General features: G+C 36.0%; 4 protein-coding genes across 4 annotated transcripts; all 4 read left to right on the top strand.

The window, feature by feature from the left end:
- The first annotated feature begins 375 nt into the window (after positions 1-375).
- LOC115423562 (hemoglobin subunit alpha-1-like) lies at positions 376-1,224 on the top strand. The gene is made up of 3 exons (XM_030140416.1): positions 376-536; positions 615-822; positions 999-1,224. The coding sequence occupies exons 1-3, from the start codon at positions 442-444 to the stop codon at positions 1,125-1,127; spliced, it is 432 nt and encodes a 143-aa protein (XP_029996276.1). The 5' UTR covers positions 376-441; the 3' UTR covers positions 1,128-1,224.
- A 4,587-nt stretch (positions 1,225-5,811) lies between these two features.
- LOC115423560 (hemoglobin subunit alpha-1-like) lies at positions 5,812-6,660 on the top strand. Its single transcript, XM_030140414.1, has 3 exons — positions 5,812-5,972; positions 6,051-6,258; positions 6,435-6,660. The coding sequence occupies exons 1-3, from the start codon at positions 5,878-5,880 to the stop codon at positions 6,561-6,563; spliced, it is 432 nt and encodes a 143-aa protein (XP_029996274.1). The 5' UTR covers positions 5,812-5,877; the 3' UTR covers positions 6,564-6,660.
- Positions 6,661-11,246: 4,586 nt separating this feature from the next.
- LOC115423561 (hemoglobin subunit alpha-1-like) lies at positions 11,247-12,097 on the top strand. Its single transcript, XM_030140415.1, has 3 exons — positions 11,247-11,408; positions 11,487-11,694; positions 11,872-12,097. The coding sequence occupies exons 1-3, from the start codon at positions 11,314-11,316 to the stop codon at positions 11,998-12,000; spliced, it is 432 nt and encodes a 143-aa protein (XP_029996275.1). The 5' UTR covers positions 11,247-11,313; the 3' UTR covers positions 12,001-12,097.
- Positions 12,098-20,168: 8,071 nt separating this feature from the next.
- LOC115423559 (hemoglobin embryonic subunit alpha-like) lies at positions 20,169-20,958 on the top strand. Its single transcript, XM_030140412.1, has 3 exons — positions 20,169-20,304; positions 20,419-20,626; positions 20,765-20,958. The coding sequence occupies exons 1-3, from the start codon at positions 20,207-20,209 to the stop codon at positions 20,891-20,893; spliced, it is 435 nt and encodes a 144-aa protein (XP_029996272.1). The 5' UTR covers positions 20,169-20,206; the 3' UTR covers positions 20,894-20,958.
- The last annotated feature ends 1,618 nt before the right edge of the window (positions 20,959-22,576 follow it).

The following is a 22,576-nucleotide window of genomic DNA, read 5'->3' as shown; positions in this document are numbered from 1 at the left end:
AATAATAATAATAATAATAATAATAATAATAAAGCGGTTTTATATAGTGCTTTTCTAAGTACTCAAAGATGCTATATTTCCAGTTTGTCACCAGTGTAAAAAAAACGATATTAAATGTGCATGTTCACTGTGTAAAATATGTAATCTCTGCTACCAGTGCTATTCGTAAAATTGGATAGTTCTCAGTGGCTTAAATCCATACATTGAACACATTAAAAATAGCATTAGATCAACTGCTCTTGTAGAGTAGTCTATTCCAGGCTGGTCTTATCGGTTTGGAGTTTATCTACAACCAGTTGCATAGAATTTGGAGTCCATCCAAATGCCACACAGCCTATATCTATAGTGGTCTGGGTGTGTCTCTGGCCGGCGGCATGTATAAAACCCCCTGGGGCTGAGCTCCCGGGCCATGCAGCTTCAAACAAACTATCATCCGCCAAGATGAGTCTCAACAAAACCGACAAGGAAAGAGTCAAAGCCTTCTGGTCCAAGGTAGCGGGCAAGGCAGATGCCATCGGTGCAGAGTCTCTGGCCAGGTGAGGAAGAATCAACGCTCTCCACATGTCTTTCTGTTTGTTTTGTTGACTTAGACTCATTCTCCTTTTTCTTACCAGGTTGATCGTGGTGTACCCACAGACTAAGACCTACTTCGCCCACTGGAAGGATGTGAGCCCAAACTCTCCCAATGTGACGAAGCACGGAAAGACTGTGATGGGTGGAGTTGCTAATGCTGTGGACAAAATCGACGACCTGAAGGGAGGCCTTCTGGAGCTCAGTGAGCTGCACGCCTTCACCCTGCGTGTGGACCCTGCAAACTTTAAGGTACCTTTGACCTCCAGGCGTGCTACTGCTGTGGTGTTCTTATAAATGGATTGGGATGGATTTAAGGAAATGGAAATTAAGCATCTAACCAAACAGGGAAATCTGCAAAGGAGAAAATGATGCACAGCAGATGGTTTGTCGCAGACTGTTTTTACTTTATTATCCTCTGTTTTCAGATACTTACCCACTGCATCCTTGTGGTCTTGGCTGCCCAGTTCCCCGCCGACTTCACCCCTGAAGTCCATGTGGCCATGGACAAGTTCCTGGCTGCCGTGGCCCGTGCCCTGGCTGAAAAATATCGGTAAACAGCAGAACGCTGCAGCAGATGACGGGAAGCAGGATTTCTTGGATACTTTCTGTCAGTCTGAATACAAATAAATGAGCAAATGCAGATAAAGCTCCTATGGTTGTTTGTGTCATTGAGTGAATTTCTCATGGGGACAAGTGAGTAAACTTAAAATTGCACACTTCCAGTTTCACAATTTTCCTTGACTGAAGCCACTGGATGTCAAATCAACTGTATTACAATCCCATGTTTAACAGCATCATTGTAGAAAGATATGTCACTTCTGCACAATTAGTTATATTTTCATTTTGGGACAGTTTTAGGGGAAGTCATGGCATTTCAGGGGCAGGGGGGGTATAGACTAATTTAGGCTGGTTTTGCAGCTGTTAATCCTCAAACCAGGTCAAATCCGACCAGAGGTGATTGTAATGGTTAACACAAATTCCCAAAACTTGTAAAATGTCTCACATGAAAAGACACTACAACATAATTGAAGATGCCACGGTAGATTTGACACTCATAGTCCATTCGAACGTTTTGCTGGATTTGGACTTGAGTGGATCAGCACAATGACGTAAATATGTGATGAGATAGTGTTGGTCAGTGGTTTGGTCTAATTTTCCTGGTCCAGTAATCAATAATTTCCCCTGGGACTAATAAAGTATTCTGATTCTGATGTCTGCTATTGCTGCAAAGATGTGAAACTATGGTGACATCTAAAATAAAGACATCTGCCCTGATGACATTTTCTGGCAGACATGGTTATAACTTCATGTGTTTAGATTCATATCATGAGTCCAAAGCAAGGTTATAATAGTTTTGGATTTTTCATTCTAATTTAGTTTTATTTAGTTTTGACTTTTTTTTCTCTAATTCAGTTTGTTTTAATTAGTTTTTAGAGCATGTTTGCTAGTTTTTATTAGTTTTTGTTATTTTCTAAATGCTTAGTTTTAGTTTAGTTTTGGTTTCTTTATATTTTTATCTTCTTCACTGTCGAATTCAAATAAATCCCAGACAGGACTCAGCTGCTTTCTCCCAACTTTAGTCTCCATGTTTCCAGGTAGAGTAGGTACCAGAAGACAACTGGAAACCACAAGTGACGAGAAGTGACGCACTGTTAAATATCATATGGTACCAGCAGCTAAAATTGCTTGAGGGAAATAACTCGATTTCATATCAATCCGACATAGACAAAGACGAAAACGAAGGGAATTTTATCCAGAATTTTTATATATTTTAGTTAGTTTTGTAAACACATAATACAGTTTCAGTTAGTTATCATTTTTTTTCTTTTAATTATAGTTTTTATTTATTTCAGTTACCGAAAATGTTTTTACAATTCTAGTTTTCGTCATTTTGTTAGTTTTCGTTAACGATAATAACCTTGGTCCGCAGAAGCAAAATGTGTTAAATTAGTCTTTGTAAATCAGTTTAATTTATAAGTAAAAGCAGAATACACTTTAATCAGGCACATTTTTAAGTTCTGAAATTGTATTATTAAGAAAGGTTAGATATACAGAAAATGTAATTAGGGAACTAACATAAAAGTAGCACCGGGTCTTTATGGGTTAATACAGTTGTTCCCAAGTCTTTTTGGCTCGTGACCCCATTTTAACATCACACTATTCTGGTGACCATCAAAAATTAATTTATTTTTGATCATATAAAAGTTTGCTATATTATTTTGCAAATAAACATTAATTTTAGATGACATTTCGGCTATATAATGTATATTATTATGGACAGAGGCAGAAAAGCCAGGTGTAGATTACTGCACAAAGTGAGAAATTTATTTTCCTTGGTCAGGATATGTAGAGTCAGTCCAGCTTGGATTTACAAGGCTGACAATTAAAACTGAACAAACAATAACCCAAACTATGAATTATGAAAGAGCTGCAGCATCTGAAACCGACCACAATGAACATTTGAAAGATAAACAGAACCACAGTGCTTCAGTTTCAGCTTCAGAGTTTGTCATGTCTTTTATGTGACTGTCTCTCTCAATTCACTATATATTTCTTATTAGTAGCTAATTTTTATTTTATTTATTTATTTATTTTTATCAATTACTAGAAATTTCAGGTGACCCCACGTGGTTTCCCGACACCAAGGTTGAAAAACACTGGGTTAACATCAGTAAACAAATACTTAGTTTGTTCAGGTTCTGTTAAGTCCATTTGTTAAAGCTGATTATTAGGTTACTACATTTTCTTAGGTTGCTGCCAGGATAGTACAGATGAGATACATATAAATCAGATTTTGTTGTCAATGCAAAGAGATTAAGAAAGGTACAGTAAAGGCATTTGTATTGAACAATCATTTGAAATTAAGTCACCATTTTGCATTAAGCAATTTCCACTGATGTAAGTATTGTGTCAGGATGGGTAAAGGTATAAAGTCAAAGGCAGCGGACTCCAGACTATTTCATTCCCAGATATAGAATATGTGTTATTACTTTTAATCATTTTCATCTAATTTCATCTGTTAAACCTGCTTAACAACAACTACACTATTTCGGATAAAGCTGGACTAAAATATTTTTACCACTTATGAAATGATTGTAACAGTGTGGTTTATTCCTGATAAATAAAGTGTAATTGGAACTCAGTATGTAATCATTACACTTGGTCAGAGTGATTACTGATGTGTATACACAGGACTTAAGTGATTTATCACCATTTATTTATAATATTATCATCTGTATTTTGTATTTTATCAATATAAATCCGATATTTTCCAACATTTAATTTACTGATCATGGAAGATGTTAACTCATGTTCTTCCCAAAGTTTTACAGAACTTCTTTATGTTGTCTTCTGTTACTCACAATTACCCTACATGATATTCAAGGAAATTTTATATTCCGTACTGCTGAACTTCTGTCAGTCAGTATTCTCTAAAATATCGTGGACCATATCTTTGGAATGATCTACGACCTGAACTTCAATCAACATCTTCTTTATCATTTTTTAAAATGATCTGAAAAGGACTCTAATTCATGAAAAAATGTCAGGCTGTATATCATAAGTTAATGGACCGGTTAAAAAAATACATTTGATAGGCTGTATATTGGGTGACATATAAAATGGCAGCGCAATAAGTCAGAGAAATACCAAGCATACCTGGTTCACTGCTGCATCAACTCAACAGGGCTGTTTACCCTTGGAGGTCCACCCTGTTGCTCCAGATAAGCCTCCAAAAACTTATCCTTGAATAACCTCAGACATCACAAAACGAAAGCCCCTAGTATTAAGGATGAAAACAGATATAGGAGGAATATAACTATTAATATAAAAATTATAAATCATTATCATTGTATCCATTTATTTTGTACTTTTAATCACCAAACCTTTAAGGGAAACCCAAAGACCCTCCTAAGAATAAGATGATGTTCTACATTTAACAGATTTTGGAGAAGTTTAGATTGTTTCCAAATCCCAGGGTATTCATCCCGTAGAAGTATGCAACCCTCTATATTCTCCACTCACAGTTGGTAGGATGTAATAATAATAATAATAATAATAATAATAATAATAATAATAATAATAATAATAATAATAATAAAAAATCGGTTTTATATAGTGCTTTTCTAAGTACTCAAAGACGCTATATTTCCAGTTTGTCACCAATCTAAAAACGATATTAAATATGCGTGCTTATTGTGTAACGGTGGTGGCCGCTCGTCTTTCAGACAGGGGAAGCTCATTGTTGGCTTACATAAAAAAAAAAAAAAAAGTCAAGTTATTTAAACGTAAATTTGGCCCTCCGTTCCTTTTTAAGAAAATGGTCGTATCGTACCAAGTAAACAAGAAAACACTGAAATTATGTTAAATTGAAACGAGGAAGTACAATGAGTGCGTTTTATTCACAGTGCAAGAAATGAACAAGTAATTTCATGGTGGTTTCTCTCTTGATTTCACAGCAGAATGTGCGACGGTATTAAACTGAACTCTGTCAGTGACAGAGTAGATCTCAAACTAGCTGTCAATCAAACAGGATTCAGCCTTTCGACTGATCCTCCAATCAGCACGTGGCAACCTAGCGTCCAGCCGAGCCAAGCTCCGCCCACAGCTCCATTCACCCCCAGAGACGCCCAGTGTCCGGGGGCGGGACAACATCGTGGCATCTATCCAATTACCGTCCAGTTTTGAGGCAACGAAAAAAACTGTTCCACTCAGTCCCATTGAAGTCCATGGACGCTGAGCGTCTACGGACAAATGCACTGAGCAGAGATCGAATGAGAAAACAGCGCAACGGGAATGGAGAACTGAACAACATTGGGTCCGTTGATTTGTGATAAAGCTGATTCTGAACAAACTCGTCCTTGAGATGAACGTGTTCTAACACATTTGTAGTCAATGAAATGTCAACACAACTGTACATATTTAACCATTTAATTTTCGTAATTTTAGGGGAAGCCAGGCTTCCCCTACAGTCTATGAGAAATCACCTCTGCTGTGTAAAATATGTAATCTCTGCTACCAGTGCTATTCATAAAATTGGATAGTTCTCAGTGGCTTAAATCCACACATTGAACACATTAAAAATAGCATTAGATCAACTGCTCTTGTAGAGTAGTCTATTCCAGGCTGGTCTTATCGGTTTGGAGTTTATCTACAACCAGTTGCATATAATTTGAAGTCCATCCAAATGCCACGCAGCCTATCTCTGTAGTGGTCTGGGTGTGTCTCTGGCCGGCGGCATGTATAAAACCCCCTGGAGCTGAGCTCCCGGGCCATGCAGCTTCAAACAAACTATCATCCGCCAAGATGAGTCTCAACAAAACCGACAAGGAAAGAGTCAAAGCCTTCTGGTCCAAGGTAGCGGGCAAGGCAGATGCCATCGGTGCAGAGTCTCTGGCCAGGTGAGGAAGAATCAACGCCCTTCACATGTCTTTCTGTTTGTTTTGTTGACTTAGATTCATTCTCCTGTTTCTTACCAGGTTGATCGTGGTGTACCCACAGACTAAGACCTACTTCGCCCACTGGAAGGATGTGAGCCCAAACTCTCCCAATGTGAAGAAGCACGGAAAGACTGTGATGGGTGGAGTTGCTGATGCTGTGACCAAAATCGACGACCTGAAGGGAGGTCTGCTGAGCCTCAGTGAGCTGCACGCCTTCACCCTGCGTGTGGACCCTGCAAACTTTAAGGTACCTTTGACCTCCAGGCGTGCTACTGCTGTGGTGTTCTTATAAATGGATTGGGATGGATTTAAGGAAATGGAAATTAAGCATCTAACCAAACAGGGAAATCTGCAAAGGAGAAAATGATGCACAGCAGATGGGTTGTCGCAGACTGTTTTTACTTTATTATCCTCTGTTTTCAGTTACTTACCCACTGCATCCTTGTGGTCTTGGCTGCCCAGTTCCCCGCCGACTTCACCCCTGAAGTCCATGTGGCCATGGACAAGTTCCTGGCTGCCGTGGCCCGTGCCCTGGCTGAAAAATATCGGTAAACAGCAGAACGCTGCAGCAGATGACGGGAAGCAGGATTTCTTGGATACTTTCTGTCAGTCTGAATACAAATAAATGAGCAAATGCAGATAAAGCTCCTATGGTTGTTTGTGTCATTGAGTGAATTTCTCATGGGGACAAGTGAGTAACTTAAAATTGCACACTTCCAGTTTCACAATTTTCCTTGACTGAAGCCACTGGATGTCAAATCAACTGTATTACAATCCCATGTTTAACAGCATCATTGTAGAAAGATATGTCACTTCTGCACAATTAGTTATATTTTCATTTTGGGACAGCTTTAGGGGAAGTCATGGCATTTCAGGGGCAGGGGGGGGTAGACTAATTCAGACTGGCTTTGCAGCTGTTAATCCTCAAACCAGGTCAAATCCGACCAGAGGTGATTGTAATGGTTAACACAAATTCCCAAAACTTGTAAAATGTCTCACATGAAAAGACACTACAACATAATTGAAGATGCCACGGTAGATTTGACACTCATAGTCCATTCGAACGTTTTGCTGGATTTGGACTTGAGTGGATCAACACAATGACGTAAATATGTGATGACATAGTGTTGGTCAGTGGTTTGGTCTAATTTTCCTGGTCCAGTAATCAATAATTTCCCCTGGGATTAATAAAGTATTCTGATTCTGATGTCTGCTATTGCTGCAAAGATGTGAAACTATGGTGACATCTAAAATAAAGACATCTGCCCTGATGACATTTTCTGGCAGACATGGTTATAACTTCATGTGTTTAGATTCATTTCATGAGTCCGCAGCAAGGTTATAATAGTTTTGGATTTTTCATTCTAATTTAGTTTTATTTAGTTTTGACTTTTTTTTCTCTAATTCAGTTTGTTTTAATTAGTTTTTAGAGCATGTTTGCTAGTTTTTATTAGTTTTTGTTATTTTCTAAATGCTTAGTTTTAGCTTAGTTTTGGTTTCTTTATATTTTTATCTTCTCCACCGTCGAATTCAAATAAATCCCAGACAGGACTCAGCTGCTTTCTCCCAACTTTAGTCTCCATGTTTCCAGGTAGAGTAGGTACCAGAAGACAACTGGAAACCACAAGTGACGAGAAGTGACGCACTGTTAAATATCATATGGTGCCAGCAGCTTAAACTGCTTGAGGGAAATAAATCGATTTGATATCAATCCGACATAGACAAAGACGAAAACAAAGGGAATTTTCTCCAGAATTTTTATATATTTTAGTTAGTTTTGTAAACACATAATACAGTTTCAGTTAGTTATCATTTTTTTCTTTTAATGATAATTTTTATTTATTTCAGTTAACGAAAATGTTTTTACAATTCTAGTTTTCGTCATTTTGTTAGTTTTCGTTAACGATAATAACCTTGGTCCGCAGAAGCAAAATGTGTTAAATTAGTCTTTGTAAATCAGTTTAATTTATAAGTAAAAGCAGAATACACTTTAATCAGGCACATTTTTAAGTTCTGAAATTGTATTATTAAGAAAGGTTAGATATACAGAAAATGTAATTAGGGAACTAACATAAAAGTAGCACCGGGTCTTTATGGGTTAATACAGTTGTTCCCAAGTCTTTTTGGCTCGTGACCCCATTTTAACATCACACTATTCTGGTGACCATCAAAAATTAATTTATTTTTGATCATATAAAAGTTTGCTATATTATTTTGCAAATAAACATTAATTTTAGATGACATTTCGGCTATATAATGTATATTATTATGGACAGAGGCAGAAAAGCCAGGTGTAGATTACTGCACAAAGTGAGAAATTTATTTTCCTTGGTCAGGATATGTAGAGTCAGTCCAGCTTGGATTACAAGGCTGACAATTAAAACTGAACAAACAATAACCCAAACTATGAATTATGAAAGAGCTGCAGCATCTGAAACCGACCACAATGAACATTTGAAAGATAAACAGAACCACAGTGCTTCAGTTTCAGCTTCAGAGTTTGTCATGTCTTTTATGGATTGTGATTGTCTCTCTCAATTCACTATATATTTGTTATTGGTAGCTAATTTTTATTTTATTTATTTATTTATTTTTATCAATTACTAGAAATTTCAGGTGACCCCACGTGGTTTCCCGACACCAAGGTTGAAAAACACTGGGTTAACATCAGTAAACAAATACTTAGTTTGTTCAGGTTCTGTTAAGTCCATTTGTTAAAGCTGATTATTAGGTTACTACATTTTCTTAGGTTGCTGCCAGGATAGTACAGATGAGATACATATAAATCAGATTTTGTTGTCAATGCAAAGAGATTAAGAAAGGTACAGTAAAGGCATTTGTATTGAACAATCATTTGAAATTAAGTCACCATTTTGCATTAAGCAATTTCCACTGATGTAAGTATTGTGTCAGGATGGGTAAAGGTGTAAAGTCAAAGGCAGCGGACTCCAGACTATTTCATTCCCAGATATAGAATATGTGTTATTACTTTTAATCATTTTCATCTAATTTCATCTGTTAAACCTGCTTAACAACAACTACACTATTTCGGATAAAGCTGGACTAAAATGTTTTTACCACTTATGAAATGATTGTAACAGTGTGGTTTATTCCTGATAAATAAAGTGTAATTGGAACTCAGTATGTAATCATTACACTTGGTCAGAGTGATTACTGATGTGTATACACAGGACTTAAGTGATTTATCACCATTTATTTATAATATTATCATCTGTATTTGTATTTATCAATATAAATCCAATATTTTCCAACATTTAATTTACTGATCATGGAAGATGTTAACTCATGTTCTTCCCAAAGTTTTACAGAACTTCTTTATGTTGTCTTCTGTTACTCACAATTACCCTACATGATATTCAAGGAAATTTTATATTCCGTACTGCTGAACTTCTGTCAGTCAGTATTCTCTAAAATATCGTGGACCATATCTTTGGAATGATCTACGACCTGAACTTCAATCAACATCTTCTTTATCATTTTTTAAAAATGATCTGAAAAGGACTCTAATTCATGAAAAAATGTCAGGCTGTATATCATAAGTTAATGGACCGGTTAAAAAAATACATTTGATAGGCTGTATATTGGGTGACATATAAAATGACAGTGCAATAAGTCAGAGAAATACCATGCATACCTGATTCACTGCTGCATCAACTCAACAGGGCTGTTTACCCTTGGAGGTCCACCCTGTTGCTCCAGATAAGCCTCCAAAAACTTGTCCTTGAATAACCTCAGACATCACAAAACGAAAGCCCCTAGTATTAAGGATGAAAACAGATATAGGAGGAATATAACTATTAATATAAAAATCATAAATTATTATCATTGTATCCATTTATTTTGTACTTTTAATCACCAAACCTTTAAGGGAAACCCAAAGACCCTCCTAAGAATAAGATGATGTTCTACATTTAACAGATTTTGGAGAAGTTTAGATTGTTTCCAAATCCCAGGGTATTCATCCCGTAGAAGTATGCAGCCCTCTATATTCTCCACTCACAGTTGGTAGGATATAATAATAATAATAATAATAATAATAATAATAATAATAATAATAATAATAATAATAATAATAATAAAGTGGTTTTATATAGTGCTTTTCTAAGTACTCAAAGATGCTATATTTCCAGTTTGTCACCAATCTAAAAACGATATTAAATGTGCGTGTTTACTGTGTAACACTGGCAGCTGCTCGTCTTTCAGACAGGGGAAGCTCATTGTCAGCTTACATTAAAAAAAAAAAAAAAAGTCAAGTTATTTAAACATAAATTCGGCCCTCCGTTCCTTTTTAAGAAAATGGTCGTATCGTACCAAGTAAACAAGAAAACACTGAAATTATGTTAAATTGAAACAAGAAAGTACAATGAGTGTGTTTAATTTACAGTGCAAGAAATGAACAAGTAATTTCATGGTGGTTTCTCTCTGATTTCACAGCAGAATGTGCGACGGTATTAAACTGAACTCTGTCAGTGACAGAGTAGATCTCAAACTAGCTGTCAATCAAACAGGATTCAGCCTTTCGACTGATCCTCCAATCAGCACATGAAAACCTGGCTTCCAGCCCAGCCAAGCTCCGCCCACAGCTCCATTCACCCCCAGAGACGCCCGGCGTCCAGGGGTGGGACAACATCGTGGCATCTATCCAATTACCGTCCAGTTTTGAGGCAATGAAAAAAACTGTTCCACTCAGTCCCACTGAAGTCCATGGACGCTGAGCATCTACAGCCAAATGCACCGAGCAGAGATCGAATGAGAAAACAGCGCAACGGGAATGGAGAACTGAACAACATTGCGTCTGTTGATTTATGATAAAGCTGATTCTGAACAAACTTGTCCTTGAGATGAACGTGTTCTAACACATTTGTAGTCAATGAAATGTCAACACAACCGTATATATTTAACCATTTAATTTTCGTAATTTTAGGGGAAGCCAGGCTTCCCCTGAAGTCTATGAGAAATCACCTCTGCTGTGTAAAATATGTAATCTCTGCTACCAGTGCTATTCATAAAATTGGATAGTTCTCAGTGGCTTAAATCCACACATTGAACACATTAAAAATAGCATTAGATCAACTGCTCTTGTAGAGTAGTCTATTCCAGACTGGTCTTATCGGTTTGGAGTTTATCAACAACCAGTTGCATATAATTTGAAGTCCATCCAAATGCCACGCAGCCTATCTCTGTAGTGGTCTGGGTGTGTCTCTGGCCGGCGGCATGTATAAAACCCCCTGGGGCTGAGCTCCCGGGCCATGCAGCTTCAAACAAACTATCATCCGCCAAGATGAGTCTCAACCAAACCGACAAGGAAAGAGTCAAAGCCTTCTGGTCCAAGGTAGCGGGCAGGGCAGATGCCATCGGTGCAGAGTCTCTGGCCAGGTGAGGAAGAATCAACGCCCTTCACATGTCTTTCTGTTTGTTTTGTTGACTTAGATTCATTCTCCTGTTTCTTACCAGGTTGATCGTGGTGTACCCACAGACTAAGACCTACTTCGCCCACTGGAAGGATGTGAGCCCAAACTCTCCCAATGTGAAGAAGCACGGAAAGACTGTGATGGGTGGAGTTGCTGATGCTGTGACCAAAATCGACGACCTGAAGGGAGGTCTGCTGAGCCTCAGTGAGCTGCACGCCTTCACCCTGCGTGTGGACCCTGCAAACTTTAAGGTACCTTTGACCTCCAGGCGTGCTACTGCTGTGGTGTTCTTATAAATGGATTGGGATGGATTTAAGGAAATGGAAATTAAGCATCTAACCCAAACAGGGAAATCTGCAAAGGAGAAAATGATGCACAGCAGATGGGTTGTCGCAGACTGTTTTTACTTTATTATCCTCTGTTTTCAGTTACTTACCCACTGCATCCTTGTGGTCTTGGCTGCCCAGTTCCCCGCCGACTTCACCCCTGAAGTCCATGTGGCCATGGACAAGTTCCTGGCTGCCGTGGCCCGTGCCCTGGCTGAAAAATATCGGTAAACAGCAGAACGCTGCAGCAGATGACGGGAAGCAGGATTTCTTGGATACTTTCTGTCAGTCTGAATACAAATAAATGAGCAAATGCAGATAAAGCTCCTATGGTTGTTTGTGTCATTGAGTGAATTTCTCATGGGGACAAGTGAGTAAACTTAAAATTGCACACTTCCAGTTTCACAATTTTCCTTGACTGAAGCCACTGGATGTCAAATCACCTGTATTACAATCCCATGTTTAACAGCATCATTGTAGAAAGATATGTCACTTCTGCACAATTAGTTATATTTTCATTTTGGGACAGTTTTAAGGGAAGTCATGGCATTTCAGGGGCAGGGGGGGTGTAGACTAATTTAGGCTGCCTTTGCAGCTGTTAATACTCAAACAAGGTCAAATCTGACCAGAGGTGATTGTAATGGTTAACACAAATTCCCAAAACTTGTAAAATGTCTCACATGAAAAGACACTACAACATAATTGAAGATGCCACGGTAGATTTGACACTCATAGTCCATTCGAACATTGGTTTTACTGGTGAATCAGTGTTGTAGAAGATGACAGTGTTTCCACGGTAACTACAGAGCCTCTGAACGTCCAAATGGGTCATATCTGATGACCATGAAAAGGTGAATGACTGTATTCTGCGCCAATTATTTACATGGATTGATAGAATTGGTGGTTTGAAAGTTCTTAAACACTACAGATCAGTAGATGCTTTTGGTCACTGGTGGATATTTGGGTCTTTATGGGTTAAAAGTAACTTCACAAGATGCCTCAGAAGACCTAAAGTTAATATTGAAATGGGTTCATGAATACACAGAATGATAGCAACAAATATAAACTATTTAGATGCCGAATTTGAGGATCATGTGATTGTGCCATTTCATGTAAACATAAACCAATACTGTCACTTCTACTACAGCCTGAAGGATCATAGGATGGTGTTGGTGCGCCCTCAAGTGGACACACACCGTCTGTCCAAAATCAATCAAATCATCCACACGCTTGATAATAAAAGGATCAATACTGTGGTATTCTGTGTGTAATAAGCAAGTACCTGTTATCACATGACAGCATTTACAAAACAGAAAAAACACAGATAGCATCATCCTGTCGTGGTAAGTAGTAATTGTAACTGGGAAGGTCCTTCATTCCATTGTCATTCTTTTATTACTGACTGTTATTGAATAAATATCATATAACTATGACTATAACTGAATGAAACTGCATTTCAAACCAATCTTTAGTCCTTTGCTTTTTCCTGTATAATATGCGTACATAGATATTTTTTTATTTTAACCCATAAAGACCCAAACAGCCACTGATAACCAAAACTGTCTACTGATGTAAAATATTTAATACCGGTTGATCCACTAATCCTATCAATCCTTGTAAATAATTGGTGTAAAATACAGTTTGTTATCTATTCATGGTCATCAGATATGATCCATGTGGATGTTCAGAGGCTCCGTGGTTACCGTGGAAACACTGTCATCTTCTACAACATTAAATCACCAGTGAAGCACATGCAGTTTGAATGATGATAGTGGATGGAGACACATGTTTTACATTCAGTTATTGATATCTTGGCTGAAAAAGTGACTTTTTCTTCAGTTTTCTCTGTTTTTGATATAATAACCATCAACTTTAATCAGAAGTTTTATGAACATCTGCATAATCAGATAATTAAATACAAGAAAATGCTTGATTTTCACTGGAAACACCTGAAATAAAGAGGGTAATATTACAATAAATGGAGGTAAATCAATTAAGAAAGGTTAAATAGAGAGACTATTTCATTTTGGATCTGCTATAAAAGTAGCACTGGGTCTTTATGGATTAAATTCTTTTATGCCCAATTTACATTATTTTGCAGAGAGTCTGGAACTCTCAGAAAAATTTCACCTGTATAATTGAGTGTAATTCCCACCTCCATCTTAAGTTTTACTGGATCTGAAGTTTTATGAATATCTGCATGATCAGTAAATTGAAAACAACAAAATGCATGATTTTCACTGAAAACAAAGCACAATACAGAGGATAATATCATAATAAATGGCAATAAATCACTTAAGAAAGGCTAAATTTACAGAAAAATTAATTAGAGAACTGCCACAAAAGTAGCACTGGATCTTTATGGGTTAAAGTTGCTTATCTACACATGTGAATCTTTTGCAACTATGCTCACTCACTTCACATTTTTTTACACTAGTACAGGTGATGTCAAATTGCATCAACAGAAAATTATGTTATTCTATTATTTTATTGCTGTAAAGCTACTTACCCCAACAGAAAATGATCCCTAATGTAATAATTTCATCCTATGTTAAAATGCTACAGGAGGTGAAGGAGAGAAAATGGAAAGACTTGCTGTCTTTTGTCAACATTTCCACGAGTAATATTTAATTTTGTCTAAAATATTGGTTCCTACTTGAATAGATATGAATGCTTGCCTTGAAGTGGACTAATATTATTCTGTTAGTGCTGACAGAGTGGACATACCACCATAGATAAAGTCTAACTCTATGGAAACTACTGTACTTACTGTGGGGGGCGTGGCCACAGGTTACAACTGTCAGGTGATGGTGATGATGAAGAGCAGTTCTAAGCATCAGCTGCAATTACCACTTGTCACCACTAGAGGACACCAAAACAGAACAGAAACTGAAATTTAACCAATTGGTACCTTAAGACAAATTTTAACAAGGGGTGACAAGATGTACACCACCTGTCAAAAGTTTGGACTCACCTGGTTTTTCTTTATTTTCATGACTATTTACATTGTAGATTCTCACTGAAGGCATCAAAACTATGAATGAACACATATGGAATTATGTAGTTAAAAAAAGTGTGACATAACTCAAAGCATGTTTTATGTTTTAAATTCTTTAAAATAGCCGCATTTTGCTTTTTATTACTGCTTTGCAAATTTTTGGCATTCTCTTGATGAGCTTCATGAAGTAGTCACCTAAAACGTTTTCCAAAAGTCTTGAAGGAGTTCCCAGTGATGCTGAGCAATTGTTGGCCATCTGTGGTCCTTCTCATGCCATTTAAATGAGAAGGTGAGTCCAAACTTTTGAATGCAGTATAGGCTACAGGTCTAATAAAAAGTCAAAATTATAAGATAAAAAGTCATAAGTATGAGAATAAAAAGCCAAAATTATGAGATAAAAAGTCATAATTATGAGAAAAAATTTGCAATTATGAGATAAACAGTCATAACTATGAAACATATTTTGAAATTATGTGATAAAAAGTCATTCTTATGAGAGAAATTTCAAAATTATGAGATAAGTCATAAATATGAAATAAAAAAGTCAGAATTATGAGATAAAAAGTCAAAATTATGAGATAAAATTCAAAATTATGAGAGAAAAAGTCATAATTATGAGAAAAAAATTCTAAATTGTGAAATAAAAAGTCATAATTATGAGATAAAAAGTAATAAGTATGAGATAAAATTCAAAATTATGTGATAAAAAGTCATAATTATGAGATAAAAATTCAAAATCATGAAATAAAGTCATAATTATGAGATAAAAAGTCCTAAATATGAGGGTTTTTTTTTTTTTTTTTTTTTTTAAAAGAGTCGAAATTATGCTCCCATGGCCAGGGGAAACAATTCTGAGTGGGGACATGTTCCTTGGCACAACGCCTGGATCTTCCGTGTAAAAAAAAACAAACATCTTTTCTCAATTCTACTTGTCTGACCATAAGAAAATCTCTAACTCAACACCTGGATCTGTTGTCCATAACCCTTTCATTTTTATCACAACTCTTGATGAAACCACAGCCAAATCAAATCCCTAGTGTTACATTAAATAAACTCCAGGAAATCTGAAAAAACGACAATAATAAATGACATTTAACAGGACAACGACAATATGAGCGTGTGATCTTATAGTACATATACAAGGCATTGCTGGAGATTAAACTAGGTGACAGTATATAAAATACATGAGTGCAAACATATACAGCAACACATGAATACAGTCGTAAAATCAAATCAAAAATATCATGTACGATGTTCAAGGAGACCACTGTGTGTAGGCAACAATGAGTTACTGGATGTGTGGTTTGTAACAGAAGATCTGATCTCTGAGCCACATATTAGAGCATACAGTTCCAATGAAAATGTTCAAATGCAATCTAAATGTAGTAATCTTTTTTCTTGTCCTAACTCAGATTATCAAACAGCATGACTTCAAGTGATCACAGGTTATTGGCAGTGAATTTTTACAAATCAAATGAGTTATAGACTACCTGTATATTGTTTTTAACTATTATGCCAGTGTTTTTCAACTTTGGGCCTGGAATTCAAATAGGGTCGCCTGAAAATTCTAGTAACTGATACAAATAAAAATAAAAACTTACTAATAAAAAATATATGGTGAGTTGACAGAGACAATCACAATACATAAAAGACATGACAAACTGTGAAGCTGAAACTGAAGCACTGTGGTACTGTTTATCTTTCAAATGTTCGTTGTGGTCGGTTTCAGATGCTGCAGCTCTTTCATAATTCATAGTTTGAGTTCTTGTTTGTTCAGTATTAATTGTCAGCCTTGTAAATCCAAGCTGGACTGACTGTACATATCCTGACCAAGGAAAATAAAATTCTCACTTTATGCAGTAATCTCCACCTGGCTTTTCTGCCTCTGTCCATAATAATATACATTATATAGACTAAATGTCGTCTAAAATTAAAGTTTATTTACAACATAATGTAGCAAACTATTACATGATCAAAAACAAATTAACCCTTTCATGCATGAATTATGAGAACCTGAGTCGAGATTTTTTTCCTGAGTGTTTTTATTCGTCTTTAGGCATTAAAAAAACAATGCAATTGAATTTTTTTTTTTTTTTTTTTTTTTAATGAACCTGTTTTCATAGAGTTACAAACACATCTGCTCAGCTGGACACCATGCATTTAATTTTTTAAAGCAAAGAAACATGTATTTAAAACCCATCATCAGAAAGTGATATACTGTGTGAAAACTATTTAATTTTTAAAGCAAAGAAACATGTATTTAAAACCCATCATCAGAAAGTGATATACTGTGTGAAAACTATTCATTCATTAAATTTTTGATTATTTCGAGCATTTACAGAATAAATGCAACTTCAAAATTCCAAAATCATTCATCTACACTCGAAAAGGAGTGGGAATAAGAAAAACTATGAAACAAAAACATTCTTCATGCAGCTCATCTGATGTTTTCTCACATTTTAACATACTTTAATGCTAGTTATTACTAACTTCATGGAAATAATATGCAACTTTTTTTTTTTTTTTTATTAAGAAAAGTGTTAATTACAGTCTAATAACAATTAGCAATTGATTTAAAATGCATTTCTTCAGATCAGGTTTATCAAGAACAGCAAAGTTACAGAAATGGTATGAATTGCAGTGGATGGGATGATGCATAAGTGTCCACTGTGTTGGCCGATATAATGATAATAATAATAATAATAATAATAATAATAATAATTGCATTTATAAAGCACTTTTCATTCAGCAGAATCTCAAAGTGCTACAGAGAGAATACATGGAACTAAAACAACAAAACCTATGAATATACAAGAGAACAGCTGTAGAATAACTGTCCACTGTAGTGACCACTATGCATGAAAGGGTTAATTTTAGCGGGAAAAAAAAAAAAAAAGTCTCCGTTTTCTATAAAGTTGTGATGTTAAAATGGGATCACGAGCCAAAAAAGGTTGGGAACCACTGCATTATCGTGAGAGACATGTCCTACCTGGAGCAGTGGGTCCCTGGATCAGAACCTTGGACAGCGACAATGACGCAACACTGAGCTAAACCTGAAACGGCTCCAATGAAGGAATGAATGGAAATATTTCCTTCGATCAGTGGGAGGATTCTAGTTCTTCTTTTCTTCTTCTATCTGTGCGTTACAGCTTTGAAAGTCCCCCATCGCTATATGTAAAAAAAATTACGACACCCGAGCTGTAACTACAACCTGAAAATCCCATGTTTTGATAAAGGCGCACATCTTTTTACGCGCTGTTTTCTTTTTTACGCATCATTTTGATAACATGATGCGCTTCCTACTGCTCACAGGTTCCGCCAAAACAAGCTCTTTCTTTACTCTAAATGCAAATGCAAATGCAAATGCCAAAAAAAATTAAATAAATAAATAAATAAATAAAAATCGCCCAAGAAGTAGCCAAAATCAGAGAACTTTTACTCCTATTCAAGAATCGCAGTGGGGAATGGATGGATGGATGGATGCCAGGTCTATTTACAGCTTTGGCACAGTATTAATGAAGTGTGGAAATAAGTGTGGTTATGCGAGATAGAAGGGGAGGGGTGTGTGTGTGTGTGTGTGTGTGTGTGTGTGTGTGTGTGTGTGTGTGTGTGTGTGACTCATTAACCCATAAAGACTCAATGTTACTTTTGTGGCAGTTCCCAAATTAATGTTCTCTCTCTTAACTTTTCTTAAGTGATTTATCACCATATTATAATATATAATATTTTGCATTTTTTCAATAGAAATTCAGTGTTTTTCTGTATTTGATTCACTCATTGTGCAGATGTTCATGAAAAGTCAGATAAAAGTTGAAGGTTATTATATCAGAAACAGAGAAAACTGAATAAAAAGTGAGTTTTTCAGTAAAATATATCATTAGCTAAACATAAACCAAGTGTGTCCATCCACTGTCATTGATCCAACTCCATGGGTTTTACTGGGGAATCAATGTTGTAGAAGATGACGGTGTTTCCACGTTCACTACGGAGCCTCTGAACAGCTAAGTGGGTCATAGCTGATGACCATGAAAAGATGACAAACTCCATTTTACATCAATTATTTCTATGTGTTAATAGCTTTAGTGGTTCAGAAGTTATTAAACATTTCATATCAGAAGATGATTTTGGTCACCTGTGGTTGTTTGGGTCTTCATGGGTTAAGAACATTTACATGAACACAATTATTCCGAATGGCACAATATGATTCTGAATTTGGAATGTGTCATATACAGACCATATACAGTCCCCTCTCCGCTCAGCTGTAATGTAGTGTTTTGTTTGTGTCATCTCTTTTACAAATGACAGTCTATCAGCTGATAGCTTGGAGGAAAGTACTTATCTTGATTGTTTTGAGTGGGCCCACCCTTGTATTTACAGTGGCCTAGTTTAGATAAGTTATATATAGAAACAAGAAAACCAAATTGTGATAAAGGAGTATTATGTGTCTTGAAATAATACAATACACTTACTTTACTATTATTATTATTATTATTATTATTATTATTATTATTATTATTATTATTATTACTAGTAGTATTGTGGCCTATTCATTGTATTTGTTTGGATGCTTTATAATGCTGAAGTATAAACAAAAGTACTGCTATTTCTGTTTTCCACTGATCAATAACACTGCTCTACAATTTCTTGGAAAAAATCTGCTTCGGACATTAAATGTGCTAAATCTTACATACTTTAATAAGATGAATCAGAAAACAAATTACAAAAGTGCTAGTTAGCTCATGTACAGTATGTACTGTATGTGATGGTGTTATTACATATGCTGGTTTATGTACATTTATACAATGGATTTATAAATATTCCACTAGAAAAAACCTAAAAAGTGAATGTACTGAAATGTGAAGACAGTGTTTTGAGGTAGATCTGGTAGATCTGAGACAAACATTCCTTTTGAATAAAATCCATTTTCTCATTAATTCTAACAGTATTCACATTTTGGCCCAAGACTGTATCTTAGAAACTACAACCAACTAGCAATTTGACTACATTTTTCTTTATTAGTGACTTAAATTTGGTAAAATTTAACTACTTACATTCTGGAAGCATTTTACATGTAGACCAGTGTTACCAGGGAGTTGGCTTCTATCAGTTAACCCATAAAGACCCAAACAGCCACTGTCAACCAAAACCATCCACGAATCCTATCAATACAGGGAAATACTTGGTGTAAAGATTAAAGTTCTCATAATTCATGCATGAAAGGGTTGAAGGTTGTTGTTGGCTGGTTGTTCTGTCATACAAAACAACTTCTTTCTTTTTTTTTTTTTTTTTTTTACTGTTTATCTCATTTCATCTCCTGGCCCGCCTATAGGAGGCCACAATGAGGAGGTGGTCCCGGGCGTGTCCGTTTTCTGTCAAGCATAAAAGCTCGCACTCCTCCGACTGATCATCAACAACTACCTACAACCAACAACCAGCAAAATGACCAGTCTGACCGCCAAGGACAAGGCCGTAGTCAAGGACTTCTGGGGCAGGATCTCCGCCAAGGGTGAGGACGTCGGCAGGGATGCTCTGTCCAGGTAAATGTGCGCTTCATCATTTCTTTCTTTCTTTCTTTCTTTCTTTCTTTCTTTCTTTCTTTCTTTCTAGTTGATTTTCTTTCCTTCTCCTCACCCTGCTGTGTTTGTCTCCAGGATGGTCGTGGTGTACCCACAAACCAAGACCTACTTCGCCCACTGGAAGGACGTGAGCCCCAACTCCCCCAATGTGAGGAAACACGGAGTGACTGTGATGAACGGAGTTGCTGATGCTGTCGGCAAAATCGACGACCTGAAGGGAGGTCTGCTGAGCCTCAGTGAGCTGCACGCCTTCACCCTGCGTGTGGACCCTGCCAACTTCAAGGTCTGTTTACATTGTGTCATCCCAGTGACATTATACTCCATGTGATGCCATACGCGTCCATATGTCAAAACAAAATCTGAAGCGAAATATGCATGTTTTTTTTTTTTTTTAATTTGTGTGATTGTCCATTTTCCACAGATCCTGTCCCACTGCATCCTTGTGGTCATGTCCATCATGTTCCCCAATGACTTCACCCCTGAGGTCCATGTGGCCTTTGACAAGTTCCTGGCTTCCCTGGCTCTGGCTCTTGCTGAGAAGTACCGATAAACAGCTGCATGTGAAGAAGATTAGAGCAAGAGTTTACTCTGCATATGATCAATAAATGCATGAATGAAAACAAAAAAAAATGAACTGGTTTTGTGATTTTTTTTCACACTTATGTGGGCAACAAGAAAAGGAATGAATGGTTTATATTTATCTTGATATGTGAAAAAGTTACTTTTCTTTCTTTCTTTCTTTCTTTCTTTCTTTCTTTCTTTGCATCAATGAAAAAAAAAACATCAACTGGTTTTGTGATTTTTTTTCACACTGATGTGAGCTACAAGAAAAGGCAGCAAGGTTTTATATTCATCTTGACATGTGAAAAAACTGCATATCTTTCTTTCTTTCTTTCTTTCTTTCTTTCTTTCTTTCTTTCTTTCTTTCTTTCTTTCTTTCTTTCTTTTCTCTCTTTTTTTGCATGAATGAAAAAAGACATCAACTAGTTTTGTGATTTTTTTTTCACAAGAAAAGGCAGCAAGGTTTTATATTCATCTTGACATGAAAAAGTTACTTTTCTTTCTTTCTTTCTTTCTTTCATTCTTTCTTTCTTTCTTTCTTTCTTTCTTTTACGGACATCTACATGATCAGTGAATTAAATACAGGAAAATACCTGATTTAAACTGAAAAAAGCAAAATACAGACAATAATTTTAGAACAAATGATGATAAATTTTAAGAAAGGTGAAAAAGAGAGAAAAATTCATTTGGGAACTGACGCAAAAGTAGCATTGGGTCTTTATTGGTTAAAGTTGGCTTATATTACGCTTTCTATGTTCCATTGTAAATCAAATATAAGTTTACAAGAGTTGCAAATCATTGCATTCTGCTTCAATTGACATTTTACAAAGCATTTGATCTTTTTTGAAACTTTTTGAAAATTGGAAGGTTTCTTGAGTTATTGTTGGTATTCATTTGAAGATCAGCTGGAAGGTTTCCAACGTCACTCCTGATAACAGATGTTTTCTATAGACCTCAGGCTTATCTAATGGTAGGTGGGTGGATCTGTTCCAAAAAAGTGACAGATAAACCCTTCACGTGAGTCAGCTGTATGTAGTAACTCTGACATAATGATGGTACAGCTGTAACTGCATCTGGATTACAATAGAAAATAACAAACTGAGACTACTTTTACAACTTACTGTAAAATTTTACATTCAGAAGCAGACTATCGTGCCTTCCTTTAATTAATTTGCTACATTGGATGAGAAAGTGAAAACAAAAGAGAAACTTTCTACCACAAAGTCAAATGGAGTCATCTCTTTCTGTTCTGTTAGTAGAATTTAGACTACTCATTCTGTCCACTTTAAATAATAATAATAATAATAATAATAATAATAATAATAATAATAATAATAATAATAATAATAATAATAATAATAATAATAATAATAATACATTTTATTTATAAGCACCTTTCATGACACCCAAGGACACTGTACAACAAAGGATAAAACAGACAATGTATAGAGTACAAAAAAGTAAACAAATAGATTTTTAAAAAAGTAATGACAATATATAAAAGTCAAGAGGTGCGGTACAAGGTATTCTGAAGAGGTGAGTAAATAATTCAAGAGTATTATTTAAAGAAATGATCTGTTAGGAACATCATGTTACGTCATAATGGAGCAGAGAATGGAGGCTGAGTAAGCGACACACAGTGCTGTATAAATAAAATAAAGTAATAGTAGTA

The sequence above is a fragment of the Sphaeramia orbicularis genome, chromosome 8 (assembly GCF_902148855.1).
Source record: "Sphaeramia orbicularis chromosome 8, fSphaOr1.1, whole genome shotgun sequence".
In the NCBI taxonomy this organism is placed as follows: domain Eukaryota; kingdom Metazoa; phylum Chordata; class Actinopteri; order Kurtiformes; family Apogonidae; genus Sphaeramia; species Sphaeramia orbicularis.
Note: the sequence above shows the minus strand (reverse complement) of the source record. Positions and strands in the feature narration are given on the sequence as shown.

What these genes read in the sequence shown, in the direction of transcription:
- LOC115423562 (XM_030140416.1), top strand. Translation starts at nt 442, where the DNA reads ATGAGTCTCAACAAAACCGACAAGGAAAGAGTCAAAGCCTTCTGGTCC. An exon ending in GGTGCAGAGTCTCTGGCCAG is followed by an intron (nt 537 to 614) that starts GTGAGGAAGAAT and finishes TTTTCTTACCAG; the next exon opens with GTTGATCGTGGTGTACCCAC. An exon ending in TGGACCCTGCAAACTTTAAG is followed by an intron (nt 823 to 998) that starts GTACCTTTGACC and finishes CTCTGTTTTCAG; the next exon opens with ATACTTACCCACTGCATCCT.
- LOC115423560 (XM_030140414.1), top strand. Translation starts at nt 5,878, where the DNA reads ATGAGTCTCAACAAAACCGACAAGGAAAGAGTCAAAGCCTTCTGGTCC. An exon ending in GGTGCAGAGTCTCTGGCCAG is followed by an intron (nt 5,973 to 6,050) that starts GTGAGGAAGAAT and finishes GTTTCTTACCAG; the next exon opens with GTTGATCGTGGTGTACCCAC. An exon ending in TGGACCCTGCAAACTTTAAG is followed by an intron (nt 6,259 to 6,434) that starts GTACCTTTGACC and finishes CTCTGTTTTCAG; the next exon opens with TTACTTACCCACTGCATCCT.
- LOC115423561 (XM_030140415.1), top strand. Translation starts at nt 11,314, where the DNA reads ATGAGTCTCAACCAAACCGACAAGGAAAGAGTCAAAGCCTTCTGGTCC. An exon ending in GGTGCAGAGTCTCTGGCCAG is followed by an intron (nt 11,409 to 11,486) that starts GTGAGGAAGAAT and finishes GTTTCTTACCAG; the next exon opens with GTTGATCGTGGTGTACCCAC. An exon ending in TGGACCCTGCAAACTTTAAG is followed by an intron (nt 11,695 to 11,871) that starts GTACCTTTGACC and finishes CTCTGTTTTCAG; the next exon opens with TTACTTACCCACTGCATCCT.
- LOC115423559 (XM_030140412.1), top strand. Translation starts at nt 20,207, where the DNA reads ATGACCAGTCTGACCGCCAAGGACAAGGCCGTAGTCAAGGACTTCTGG. An exon ending in GGCAGGGATGCTCTGTCCAG is followed by an intron (nt 20,305 to 20,418) that starts GTAAATGTGCGC and finishes GTTTGTCTCCAG; the next exon opens with GATGGTCGTGGTGTACCCAC. An exon ending in TGGACCCTGCCAACTTCAAG is followed by an intron (nt 20,627 to 20,764) that starts GTCTGTTTACAT and finishes CATTTTCCACAG; the next exon opens with ATCCTGTCCCACTGCATCCT.